At 45.4% G+C, this 13,969-nt stretch overlaps 1 protein-coding gene across 1 annotated transcript in view; it reads left to right on the top strand.

The window, feature by feature from the left end:
- The window catches only part of PCSK2 (proprotein convertase subtilisin/kexin type 2), a 240,778-nt gene that overhangs the window by 187,955 nt on the left and 38,854 nt on the right, over positions 1 to 13,969 (top strand). The window contains exon 7 of the mRNA XM_086333839.1: positions 12,525 to 12,613. Within this exon, the coding sequence (XP_086189965.1) occupies positions 12,525 to 12,613 (89 nt within the window). The remainder of the gene's footprint in view (positions 1 to 12,524; positions 12,614 to 13,969) is intronic.

Below are 13,969 nucleotides of genomic sequence, written 5' to 3'. Positions count from 1 at the left end.
TCATGTCCGACTCTTTGTGACCCCATGAATCACAGCATGCCAGGCCTTCCTGTCCATCACCAGCTCCCAGAGTTCACCCAAACTCATGTCCATCAAGTCAGTGATGCTGTCCAGCCATCTCATCCTCTATCATCCCCTTCTCCTCCTGCCTCCAATCCCTCCCAGTATCAGAGTCTTTTCCAAAGAGTCAACTCTTCGCATGAGGTGGCCAAAGTACTGGAGTTTCAGCTTTAGCATCATTCCTTCCAATGAACACCCAGGATTGATCTCCTTACTTGCAGTTTAAAGTCATCATGCAGAATTTGTAAGTGTGTGTTTAGGATTGGTAAAAGTGAATGAGCTTGAAAGTGTTAGTCACTCAATCATGTCCGACTCTCTGTGACCCCGTAGACTATAGCCTGCCAGGCTCCTCAGTCCATGGGACTCTTTAGGCAAGAATACTGGAGTGAGTAGCCATGCCCTTCTCCAAGGGATCTTCCTGACCCAGGGATCAACAGGACCCAGGAATCGAAACCAGGTCTCCACATTGCAGGGAGATTCTTTACCATCTGAAATACTAAGGAAGATATATTAAAAAGGTTGGAGAACTTTTGATTTGAAGTGTCTCTTACTCCCTGTGACTTACAACCCTAGATCCTTGCTAATAAACCACTTTCAGACACAAGGATGTGAAGTCATCAAATCGAAGTCACTAAACCACGGACAAGACATTATTATAAATGGTGCCTGGAACCTTGCTCTGAGAAGGACCATGAGCGTGGGCCTGGTTTCTGCACTGTCAGTCACCAGCTGTCCACAAGCCATCAGAAAAGGCAGTAGCTATATAGGACAGGGAATTCTGCTCAATGTTATGTGGCAGCTTGGACAGGAGGGGAGTTTGAGGGTGAATGGATACATGTATGAGAGTGGCTGACTTGCTTTACTGTGCACCTGAAATTATCATAATGTTGTTAATGGGCCATGGGGCTGCTGCTACTAAGTCGCATCAGTCATGTCCAACTCTGTGCGACCCCACAGACGGCAGCCCGCCAGGCTCCCATCCCTGGGATTCTCCAGGCAAGAACACTGGAGTGGGTTGCCATTTCCTTCTCCAATGCATGAAAGCGAAAAGTGAAAGTGAAGTCGCTCAGTCGTGTCTGACTCTTAGCGACCCCATGGACTGCAGCCCACCAGGCTCCTCCATCCATGGGATTTTCCAGGCAAGAATACCGGACTGGGGTGCCACTGCCTTCTCCGGGGTTAATGGGCTATACTCCAGTATAAAATAAAAAGTTAAAAAAAAAAGAGCAGTAGCATTACATGTGCCAGCTAATTGCCTCCCCTTCTACAGCTGCTGCTGCTGCTGCTAAGTTGCTTCAGTCATATCCGACTCTGTGCGACCCCATAGACGGCAGCCCACCAGGCTCCCCCGTCCCTGGGATTCTCCAGGCAAGAACACTGGAGTGGCGTGCCATTTCCTTCTCCAATGCATGAAAGTGAAAAGTGAAAGTGAAGTCTCTCAGTCGTGTCTGACCGTTAGCGACCCCGTGGACTGCAGCCTACCAGGCTCCTCCGTCCATGGGACTTTCCAGGCATACCAGAGTGGGTTGCCATTGCTTTCTCCCCGTCTACAGCTAGGAGATACTAAATTCATCTCTGATGGATTGATCCAAGCACAAAAATATAAACAACAGAATGGTTCCCCCCACTCATTTTCTGAACCCGAACACAACCCCCCACAAGTAAGTCTTCCCTTGTAATGAGCTATAAGAATATTCTTTAAACAAAAACAAAAGCGAAGTGGAAGTGTCCTCTATCTTAAATAATTTCATTTGCAAACTTGTTCTTGAAAGTTCAATTTTAAACAGCCTAAAGTCCTCCAGGACTAATGAGTTCTTAGGGTAATGAAATTCTTCATTGCCAGCAGTGAAATCCCCAAGTGTCCAATTGCCTCAGACACAGTCATCATGAGTCAGGCAAGGATGATCCTTGCCTCCTAAGGCGCCAATGACTCAAGACACAGTGGCCACTCTGACTGGTAAATGAGATTTTTCTCAATTATCAAGTGATTTTCAAAGATCCTCATCCATCATGGCTTGTTATTACAAAGCCTGGATGGCACCACAGATCAGATCATGGTCTTTGTTTACTGGTTTACAAAACCAATTTTGAAAAAATTAATTAAAAATAAACAAATAAAAACTACTATTGCAAGTGATTATGGGAGGAAGGCAGGTCAAAGTTCAGGCCCATAGCACTGGGAGGCTCTGTGGTCCAAACAGTAGGGTGCTGGAATCCTGGAGGTGCTCCCCACTTGGCACAAGGAGAATATATCATCCTTCCCAGGAGTATAGGATAAGTTCATTAAAAAGTCGCCCCTGGGAGAAATGTTATGCCCAGTATTTCCTTCAGTATAGCTAGGGGCCTGGGGAAGAGGAAAACAGAGTAAGGGGGATTAGAGGAAATAAAGCTAGCCATGAGTTAATAATCATAGAAGCTGGATGATGGTATTTACAAGAGATTTCACTCTAGTTTTGTGTATTCTGATGTTTTCTACAGCAAGAAGTAGATTTTAAAGGCAAAGGGCACAGGGACTTCCCTGGTGGTCCAGTGGTTAAGACTCTGCTCCTAATGCAGGGGGCCCAGGGTTCGCCTCGGTGAGGGAACCAGATCCCACGTGCTGCTACTAAGACTCAGCACAGCCATATAAATTAAAAACATTAAAAAATAGTAATAAAGTTTTAAAATTAAGTCATAGGGCATAAAAAGAGATAAAGAGAACTGGGGCTTTAGTGTGGTGCTCATGAAGCTATTAGTTTTGGTGGATAAGCTTCTGAGGAGCCTGCAATGTCCCGTGAAGAGGCCACAGAAGCCTGAATCACTGATGCTAAGTATACCCACGGTTGAAACGATACAAGGAACCATAACGCCTGTTAAGCAGTTACTTGGGTTTCCCTGGTGGCTCAGACGGTAAAGAATCTGCCTGAAATTCAGGAGACCTGGGTTCAATCCCTGGTTTGGGAAGATCCCCTGGAAGAGGGCATGGCAACCCACTCCAGTATTCTTGTCTGGAGAATCCCATGGACAGAGGAACCTGGTGGACTACAGTCCTTGGGCCTGCATAGAGTGAGACACGACTGAATGACTAACAGCCACACGTGTTTAAGGCACTGTCTTCGTGTTTTGTGTGCACTAATTCTAAACCTAACCTCCTGAAATAAGTGTGGACGTTATAACCCCCATTTTGGAAACTGAAGCACAGCAAGATTAAGTCATGTGTGCAAGGTCACACAATTGATGAGTGGTGGAGACAGGACTTGCCACCAGTGAGGGGGGTGGTTACAAGCACTGCCTCGTAGTAAAGGAGAGTGTGGAGAAATGCAAAACTCTTGTCATCTCTGCCTGGGGAAATGGGGACAGGCCTCCTTGAAGAGGTGGCTTTTGGTCCCGGATCTAAACGAAGGTACTAGGCAGACTTTGGAGGAGGGGTGAGTGTATTCTGGGGTGAATAGGGTATTAATAGAAATTTGGCAAAGAAGCAGAGGCAAGGGGTACAGATGTGTTCAGTAGCTGGGTAACTGGTCCGGGAGTTAGAGACTGGTGCACAGGGCAGCAATCCGAGAAGGCTCCATGGAGGAGGCAGGCATGAAAGGTTTGGATGATTGCTAGGAGAAGAGAAGAGCTCTTGTGGTTGCGTGGGGTGGGCACAGAAGAGGATCCTCCAGGCATGCTGCTGCCTGAGGTTCTGAGAGCATTGAGCCCTTGTCTCTGGCCAGAGCAGTGTTTCCTGTCCAGGAGGCCTGAGCCTCTGGTTAGCTGTGCAGCCCCGAGGCCTGCCAGTTTCTTCAGGCATTCTCTTCTGGGCCTGGAGAAGGAAATGGCAACCCACTGCAGTATTCTTGCCTAGAGAATCCCATGGACAGACGAGCCTGACGGGCCACAGTCCGTGGGGTAGCAAAAAGTCGGAAGCAACTGAGCGACTATCACTCACTCACTCTCTGTCTTCTGGGCATGGGCATAAAACCCAACACCCTATCTTTGCTCTGCAGACTCGGGCTCTTGGATAAGATAGTTTCAGCATCAAAATGCCCATGAAGGGCTGACAGGTGCTGATCGGCAATGGGCTTGCTGCTGCTGCCGCAGCTCCAGCCAAACCCCCTGGCCACAGAGGCTGGTCAGAACTCTAAGGCAGTAGCTGCCCAGGAAATCTCACGCTCTCCATCACGGTCTCCTCACCGCCATGGAAAGTAAAGGAGAGGGTGGGATGAATGGAGAGAGTATCATGAAAACATATACACTACCACGTGTAAAATAGATAGCCAGTGGGAATTTACAGCCAAGGACTTTTCTGAAGGCAAACTTCATACATGTGCAGGACAGCTTTTAGAGGAGATGTGTATTAGAATCCCTTGCCCTGCGCTTAATTTTATTTTGTTGGTTTCTTCCTTTTTCAGCAGAGAAAGTATATTTATTCTACCGCGAACCATTTGATAATCACATGTGGCATCTGTGCTCCAGGGATGTATTTGAAACACAGTTGAGGAATTTGGAAAAGGAATGTAATTTCCTCCTCGCTTGCAGTCAGAGAAATACAGACTTGGGCCAAGCAAAATAATAATAGTAGCCACAGTAGCAACAATAACTCGAACCACAAGAAGGCAGAAATAACACACATTTAATAAGCCTCCATAATACCCAGCCCAGCTACAGCTGATATGTCAGGATCCAGCATCACATTTTTTTCTTGTTGGCATTCCATAAATATTGATTGGCTGGTTGATGGATGGGTGGCACACCTTCTCAGCCGGGCCAAGATGTTGAGTGGCCTTGACATCTGTCCATTTGAGAGCTGCCAGCTTCTCCCTAGGCTTGCAGCCCATGCTTTGTCAATAATCTTCCAACCCTGCTGGGTTTAGGTCAGTGTTTGGTGATGCATTGCAGATCCGAAGTCTATTACCATGCTGCTGTCCATAAGAATCTCTCTTGCATAGCATTTCTTTGACAGGTGTGCACCACTGAAATGTCATCCCCGCCATCAGAAATGTTCAGGGAGCATCACCGAGTGCAGCGTGCTCTATCCATTACGCCCTAAAGAGTCAGAGATTCTGGATTCGATGCAATTCCTGGTTATGAAAAGTTTACTATAAATTCAGGAAGAGAGAAGACATTTATTATTCAACCAAAATGAAGGGAAGGGAGGATAAATGGATGAGAAGGATCATCTATCTCTAGGTGAATGTATTTGATTGATAGCATTAGTTAAACCTTCAAATAAGAAAGATTTTCAGTGATTAACTTTTTTAAATTAAAAGTCATATTTCATTTTGAATAACCCAATGCAACAGGCCAAAAAAGAACATGTGAGAAAAATGTCCTCTCTGGTTGGCTATTAGCACAGTGATAGAAACCAATACTTTACCCTGGTGACATCTAATGGTTTAGAAATAGATGAACATCTTTCCCTTTCATCTTCATGGACTAATTCTAAAATCACCTCCTGGATAATAAAATCCAAATTGCCTTCAAAGACCTAATCTAAGTTTTTCTTTCATGTGAGCATTGAGACTACCTCATAAGCTGATATTAGCTCAAACTTTGCTGTTTGTAATCAACCCTCTCTCTATCCAAACCAAAGCACAGTGAAATCCAACACAGTTTAATGTGGAGAGCTCTTCTGAGCCACTGAAGAAATACCACGAGGGCTTCCCTGGTGACTCAGATGGTAAAGAATCTGCCTGCAATGCAGGAGACCCAGGTTCGATCCCTAGGTCGGGAAGATTCCCTGGAAAAAGGAACAGCAACCCACTCCAGTATTCTTGCCTGGAGAATCCCATGGACAGAGGAGCCTGGTGGGCTACAGTCCATGGGGTCGCAAAGAATTGGACACAACTGAGCAACTAATACTTTCACACTTTCTGAGTCACTGGAGAAATACCACAAAGTTCCGAGTTTTTCTTTTTCTATTCCCCTACCAGGATTATGCAAGTTTTCATCGTTTAAGTTTTCCCCTTCGGCTAAAAGAAACAGACATAATGCAGATTTAGGAGTAACGGAGAGAGTGATGTGGATTGCAATAGAGATATACTGGTATAATCATTTCTACTTTGGAAACTTTACCATATAAGGGGGATTTTATGATCCCCAGGTGTTAATTATTCTTAACAGAGAAAAATTCAGTAGATTATAATGGACAAATGCTGCTACTGCTGCTAAGTCACTTCAGCCGTGTCTGACTCTGTGCGACCCCACAGACGGCAGCCCACCAGGTTCCCCTGTCCATGGGATTTTCCAGGCAACAGTACTGGAGTGGGTTGCCATTGTCTTCTCCACAGTTAGGCTCACTACAATAATAAAAAATGGACAAATGCAGTAGTATAGTATTAATTGCTTGGTATGAAATAAGAGATCCCTGAATTGAATCTGTTTTTCTTATCTGTAAAATGCAACTAAACTCCACCCTGAAGGTTTGCATGAGGTACTAAGGGTATGCATACAGCCTTGATACAGAGTGTGGCAAATGGTAGGCACCCTCTAGGCGCCAGAAAATGTAATTGTGAAATTCATGGAGAGGATTTCTATAGGATCTAAATCAGAGGTTCTCCACCTAGACAGAAAGTGAGGCAAGTTATGCCAAAGGGATAAATGAATGTTCCCACCATTTTTCCTCAGACATCCATCCTCTCATCTGAGCTTTTGAGGTTTGTTATTTCTTTAAAAAAAAAAAAAAAATCTAGGGAATTCCCTGGAGGTGCAGAGGTTAGGACTTGGCACTTCCACTGCCAAGAGTGTGTGTTCAATCTCTAGTTGGGGAACTAAGATCCCAAAAGCCACACAGCAAGGCCAAATTTTTTCTTTAAAAAATCTCTACCAGAGTGAAGTAAGCCAGAAAGAAAAATACCAATAGAGTATACTAACGCATATATATGGAATTTAGAAAGATGGTAACAATAACCCTGTATGTGAGACAGCAAAAGAGACACAGATGTATAGAACAGTCTTTTGGACTCTGTGGGAGAGGGAGAGGGTGGGATTATTTGGGAGAATGGCACTGAAACATGTATAATATCATATAAGAAACGAATCGCCAGTCCAGGTTTGATGCAGGATACAGAATGCTTGGGGCTGGTGCACTGGGATGACCCAGAGGGATGGTACAGGGAGGGAGGTGGCGGGGTGGGGTGGTTCAGGATGGGGAACACGTGTACACCTGTGGCGGATTCATGTTGATGTATGGCAAAACCAATACAATATTGTAAAGTAAAATATATATATATATATGAGACCTCTAGTCAGCCATTCAACTGAAAGGACTTCATTATGAAAAATTTTGCAACAACCTGGACAACATTCTTTCGACTTCTATGATAGCTGTGCATCAAAATTCACTTGACATAAAGAGGTCTGCTATGCTTAAATTCACATTAAAATTTCTAACATAATGGATTAAAAAAAAAATCTCTACCAGTATAAGACAGAGGGATGTGCCCTTGTAATTACTGACTCCTTTGGCCACAGTGAAGTCTGGGATGTCCTAATGGGTTGTGTTCAGAACCACACACTTTGCTTTGCTCAGGAAGGTGGGAATTGGGCTGGGGACCATAACTTCACCACATATTTGCTCTGCTTTTTAACTTTCTTCTGTGAACAGTGTCTCCATGACAAATAAGGTAAATATTCTTTACCTGTCCTTTGTTCCCTCAAGGGTTCATTTTCCTCAAGGCATATGCTTTAAAATTAAAACCATCTGGACTACAACAGGATACAAGTGGGTAACATGATCAAAAGATCTCATTTACCTTCCCTGGAAAACTGAAGGTATCTTAAAAGAGCCACAATAGAAGTGCTCGTTATAAGCTAAAGTTCTCTGAACAACATCCCTAACTGTCCATGGCCTTAGTTTTCATCCTTAGCACCTCAGCAATGACCTTCTCATCTTTAAAAAAAAAAAAAAAGAAAATACTTTATTGATTAAATAAGTACATTCTGTTTAAAATCAAAACATTAGCCAAAATAATTTTGAAGCATCAAAAAGCAGATGCAATAGAACAGACTACTGAATCAGCAACACGGAGGATAAATAGAGAACCGTTTATATAATTCAGAAGAATTTTTTTTAAGATACATAAAATGTAAATGAAGGCAGCAGACATGAACAGTCTATAATAGAAGTTTCTGCTGTGAATGACTCTCTCTTTCTGCTCTTCCAGAAAAACAACTACCATTTTGTTAATTATGTTATATGGTTATTTAGGATATCATCATTTTTTAGAGATATATATTGAACAATTTGGGGGAAAATAACATCTATATTTTCCTTTAAACTCATTCACAAAAATGATTAATCAAATATGGTAAATATTAACTGTGCATGTATACACAACATTAATCATTTGTATTTAACAAAAGAATGGTGATGGTTTAGTAGCTAAGTCTTGTCTGACTCTTGTGACCCCCACAGACTGTAGCCTGCCAGACTGTTCTGTACATGGGATTCTCCAGGCAAGAATACTGGAGTGGGTTGCCATTTCCTTCTCCAAACAGAAGAAAAAAGACACCCACATGTCTATTATTAATAGGGTTCTGATGAACAAACGATAGTATACTCACAAAAAATCTAAGTTATGAGAAGCCCTTGACTTTTATAGACTTGAGTGTTGGCCATCTGAGATTCATTCTGTTATTCACCGAATTTGTCTGTACTTTTTCAATATTTCCTGTTTTTAAAATAATAAACTGAGCTAAATCGGTTATCCCTCCAGCTTTGCTTGTCCAGCGTATCAGTTATCTGTTGCCTAATAATGCTGCATAACAAATCCCAAAATGAATAAGCACCGACATTGCTCACAAGTCTGTAGGTCAGCTGGACAGGTCAGTTGATCTGGCTGCCCGTGCATCCACAGTTGGATGGCAGGTGGGCTGGCGACTGGCCAGCCTAGGTTGGCCTCTCACATTTCTGGGGGATGGCTGGCTATCAGCTGGAGTGACCAGCATGAAGGGTTACCGTCTCTCATCATCCAGTGGGGCAGCCTGGGCTTGCCACATGGCACCTGGGCAGTTTCAGGAGAAAGAACAGCTGTGGTCCTCTTGGCGGCCAGGCTCATCTCTTCCACCACATCCTTTTGGACAAGACAAGTCACCGGGCCAAACTCAAGAGAGAAATGAGCTTCATCTCTTCATGGAGGAGCAAGAAGACCACACTGCCAGGGGCCTGGACATGGGGGAGCAGAAGAACGGGGCTACTCTGGCAACATGACATACTCCTGACTCCTGTCACTTGCCCCCCGATGATCTTTATCAGAAGGAGGCCAAACAAGCCACCATATGTGTCCCTCACCCCCACCAACAGCTATTCCCACTTTTGACAGATCATGTTTTATTCTAGAGGCAAAATGGAGCTACTGAATGTTCTCGAAAGCCGAGGGCCCAGGTGAACATGGAATTGGAAAATGATTTTCCTAACATTCAGGGGAGCAAGGACATTTGCCTGAGATGATCAGAAAAACAGGACTGAGGGAAAGACATCCAAGGCTGTGGGAATGAAGTCCACAGAGGCCTGGGGCCTGGTGAAGAGGCCTGGTATCACCAACAGGGAGCCACTGCCACTTATAATTAATTGGCATCACCTAATTTAGCAATGATCTCCCTGATAGCTCAGTTGGTAAAGAATCCACCTGCAGTGCAGGAGACGCCGGTTCAATTCCTGGGTCAAAAAGATCCCCTAGAGAAGGGATAGGCTATCCACTCCAGTATTCTTGGGCTTCCCTTGTGGCTCAGCTGGTAAAGAATCCACCTGCAATGCGAGAGACCTGGGTTCGATCCCTGGGTTGGGAAGATCCCTTGGAGAAAGGAAAGGCTACCCACTCCAGTGTTCTGGCCTGGAGAATTCCATGGACTGAATATCCATGGGGCTTCCCCGGTGGCTCAGCAGGTAAACAATCTACCAGTAATGCAGGAGATGCAGGAGATGCAGATTTGACACCTGAATTGAGAAGATCCCCTGGAGGAGGAAATGGCTACCCACTCCAGTAGTCTTGCCTGGAGAATCCCAAGGACAGAGGAGGGGAGCGGGCTGGAGTCCATGGGGTCGCAAAGAGTCAAATATGTTTCTTCCCAAATGTTCCTGTGGAGGAACCATGACCAGCATCTCCCCATTTAAAAGCCAAAATTAAAGACACGGAAGCCTTCAGTGTCTTTAGTCTGCTCAAGGAAGTTTGCACAATTTTGTCCTCCAGGTTTCTGTGAGCAGTTTTAGGGCAGAGAGGTTTGTCCCCTGGGTGGGAGGGTGGTGGAGGGTCCAGTCTCAGTCTCAGTGGGTCACTGAGCCTCAGTCTCAGACCTGGCCCAGGTCCACTGAGACTCAACTTGGACATTTGTGAAATAGAACAGTGCCTGCCCCCACAAGGAGTAGAGGCAGTGAGGCCACAGAGGCAGTGACCATGTCACGCTCAGTCCATGGCAAGAGGCTGGTCATCCTCTCACCCCTCAGAGCTGAGCTCCCTCCGCAGCAATGGTGAGGTCTCCTCCAACACAGTCATTCTTGTTCCTGAGGGAATTCGGAGTCCCTGTGATGTGTAGCTTTCATGGAGGCAGAATTTGCTTTTGCTCATGTAGAGAAAGAAAATACGTATATTTCAATCCTCAGATGTGATTTCTTTTAATGGACTGATGTGGTAGGTTTGCATGTCCCAGGAGAATGTATTAACCAGTCTACACTGCAGAAATCAGGACTTTCTGGGCTATGCAGCCAATAAGCCCCTTCCCCACGTGCCCTCCTGCACCCGCCGTATAAATAGCAAGCAGGCAGCCCTCACTGCCATCACCTCTGCGGGCCAATCAGATGCTGTTCCAGCCGACTTCAAATTTGGCTGCTTCTTGGAGTGTAAGGAGGGCCTTGCAGGGTTGGGGCTGGTGGCTTGCAAGGACATGAACACTAGGCTCCTCCATAGCTGGGATGCTGTTTGGGGTCCAAACACACATTCTGATTGACTTCAAGCTTACGCTTGGTTCCGTTGCCATTTAACAAAAGGCCCTCAAACCTAGTGGCTTAAAAGAGAACAAACCCTTGCTTGCTTGCTCATCATGCTGTTAACGTAGGTGGGGTACCTGTCTCTCTCCTTACGCTGCTAACGGGGCGATTGGCTGGGTCTGGAGGAAGAAGACCTCCAGGGGCCTCCCCTGAGGTGCTGTCCGGTCAAGCTCCCCCCGTGGCCTTGTCCGTGGCCCAAGCTGCTCTGCACACTCCACTGCATCCAGTGGGTCCAAGCCAGCCACCAGGCGGCCTTGCTCAGGGAAGGAGAAGTGCTCACAGGAGGGAGAACTGTTTGGATCCCTTTGGTCTAAAGGAAAAGGGAGCAGAAGGGAGAAGCTTAATGAAATTACGGTGTCTATGGCAGAACTATGTAGCACCCAGTGCCCCCTGGGCCCCTGCACTAACATGAGCAAACAACTTGCATGCCTTCGGTGATGGTGAACTCACTCCCTCAAAACGAAGTCTGTTCTGCCTTTGGACGTAAGACAGTGTCTAGAACTTGAGCCCTAAGAAGGCCTTGTTCAGAATTGTAAGCTTCAGGCCAGCAAACTTCAGAAAGATGATCTAATGACTGTCCAGGGTTCTTAATCTGGTCAGCCTCAAAGTTTCTGTGGAGCCCTTCAAATTGAATGTGAAACGTTGCCAGTGTGTGCTTTTTTGGTTCCCAGAGGAAGGTGGGGGTCTGTAGCATATATCTTAAAGGAGCTGTGTGTGCTCAGTCGCTCAGCCATGTCCGACTTTTTGCAACCCTATGGACTGTAGCCCGCCAAGCTCCTTTTTCCAAAGAGATTCTCCAGTCAAGAATACTGGGGTAGGTTGCCATGCCCTCCTCCAAGGGTTCTTCCCACCTCAGGGATTGAACCCCCAGTCTCCTGTATTGAAAACGGATTCTTTACCGTCTGAGCCACCAGGGAAGCCCAAGAATACTGGAGTGGGTAGCAGTTCCCTTCTCCAAGGGATCTTCCCAACCCAGAGATTGAACTCAGGTCTCCCGCATTGCAGGCAGATTCTTTATCATCTAAACCACCAAGGAAGCTTTAAAGGAGGCTAGAATCCAACAAAGGTAAATAAGCTTTGTCCCACAGCTGACGGGCAGCATTCACTGCCTGGTGGCCACAACCAGCCTTGAAAATAAACACTAGCCCACAATTCTAGCTGTTCAAAAAAAACCAAAGTCAGCTACTTCAACTAGCACCAACCTGTCCATCTCGTGTTTCCTTTTCGCAGCAAGCCTATGACTGCCTTCTGCAGGAAGGCACTTCAGATTTTAAAGTAGAGATCACCTTTCAAGGTTGAAATGTCCTGAGAAGACTCTTCACAGTAGAAACAAGCCAAGGGCGGCTGGGAGGTGGAAGGGGTGAGAGGAGAGACACAGACGGAAGATGCGGTGGCCTGGACTGGCTCCAGGCTAACAGAACCACTCAAAAGAATCAAACTGCTTCAACTGAGAGAATTTAAGAAACCTTCCCCAAGTCGTCTGACCCTCTGTCTGACCCATCTTCACTTCTCTCCACAGCCACGGGACGAGATGTGCCGGGGAGGTCTCTGCAGCTGCCAACAATAACATCTGCGGGGTCGGCGTGGCCTACGGCTCCAAGGTCGCAGGTAGGCTGTCCCGTCCCTGCCAAACATCCCCAGGAGTCATCACACCCAGTCTCCGTCCCAGCCAGGGCCCGGCAAAAACTCCCAGTGGGGAAGAAGGCAGGGATTGGTACAATTTAGCAAGGGTGAAAAAAAAATTTTTTTAACTTAACCTGTATGGCAATATCAGAAAACTTAAAAAATTTTAAGGTGCACAGACTATAAGCCCACAGGTCAATGAAGTTTCACAAGCCAACCACACACACTTAACCATCAAGAATCAAAACATTATCAGCACCCAAAGCCTTCCTTGTGTACCCCTCAGTTGCTGGCCATACACACAAGAACACTCCTGACTCTGACTTCTAATAGCAAACATGGGTTATTCCCAGTTTTTGAACTTTATATGAATGGAATTGTCCTGTTTGTACTCTCTGTGTATCAGTATCCTTAATATCTTTTTTAAAAAAATTTATCAAAATATAGTTGATTTATAATGTTGTGTTCATTTCTGATGTATAGCAAACTGATTTGGTTATACATGTGTGCGTGTGTGTGTGCGTGTGCATATGCATGCACGAGTGCTTAGTTGCTCAGTCGTGTCCAATTCTTTGCGACTCCATGGACTGTAGCCCACCAGGCTCCTCTGTCCGTGGGGATTTTCCAGGCAAGAATACTGAAGTGGGTAGACTATCCATTCTCCAGGGGAATCTTCCTGATCCAGGAATCCCACCAGGGTCTCCTGCATTGCAGGTGGGTCCTTTACCAGCTGAGCTACCAGGGAAGCCCATATACATATATACACACATAAATATATTCTTTTTTACATTCTTTTCCATTATGGTTTATTACAACACACTGAATATAGTTCCCTGTGCTATACAGCAGGACCTTGTTGTTCATCCATTGTATATATAACAGTTTCATCTGCTAATCGCAAACTCCCAGTCCTTCCCCCTCCCAACACCCTCCCCCTTAGTAACCACAAGTCTGTTCTCTACGTCTGCAAACCTGTGTCTATTTCATAAATAAGTTAATTTCTATCGTATTTTCTATTTCACATATAAGTGATCCCATGTTACACTTACCTTTCTCTTTCTGACTTGTTTCATTTAGCATGATAACCTCTAGGTCCATCATGTTGCTGCAAAAGGCACTATTTCATTCTTTTTTATGGCTGAGTAGTATTCCAGTCTATGTGTATGTGTGTGTATATATATGGATATACCACATCTTCTTTACCCAGTCAACTTTCAGTGGACTTTTAGGTTTGTCTCCATGCCTTGGCTATTGTGAATAATGCTTCTATGAACATTGGGGCACCTGTATCTTTTCAAGTTATAGTTTTGGCTGGGTATATGCCCAGGAGTGGGATTGCTC

This window comes from Bos grunniens, chromosome 13 (assembly GCF_055505025.1).
Source record: "Bos grunniens cultivar Pamir isolate PY7600 chromosome 13, Bosgru_T2T1.0, whole genome shotgun sequence".
Classification (NCBI taxonomy): Eukaryota; Metazoa; Chordata; class Mammalia; order Artiodactyla; family Bovidae; genus Bos; species Bos grunniens.
Note: the sequence above shows the minus strand (reverse complement) of the source record. Positions and strands in the feature narration are given on the sequence as shown.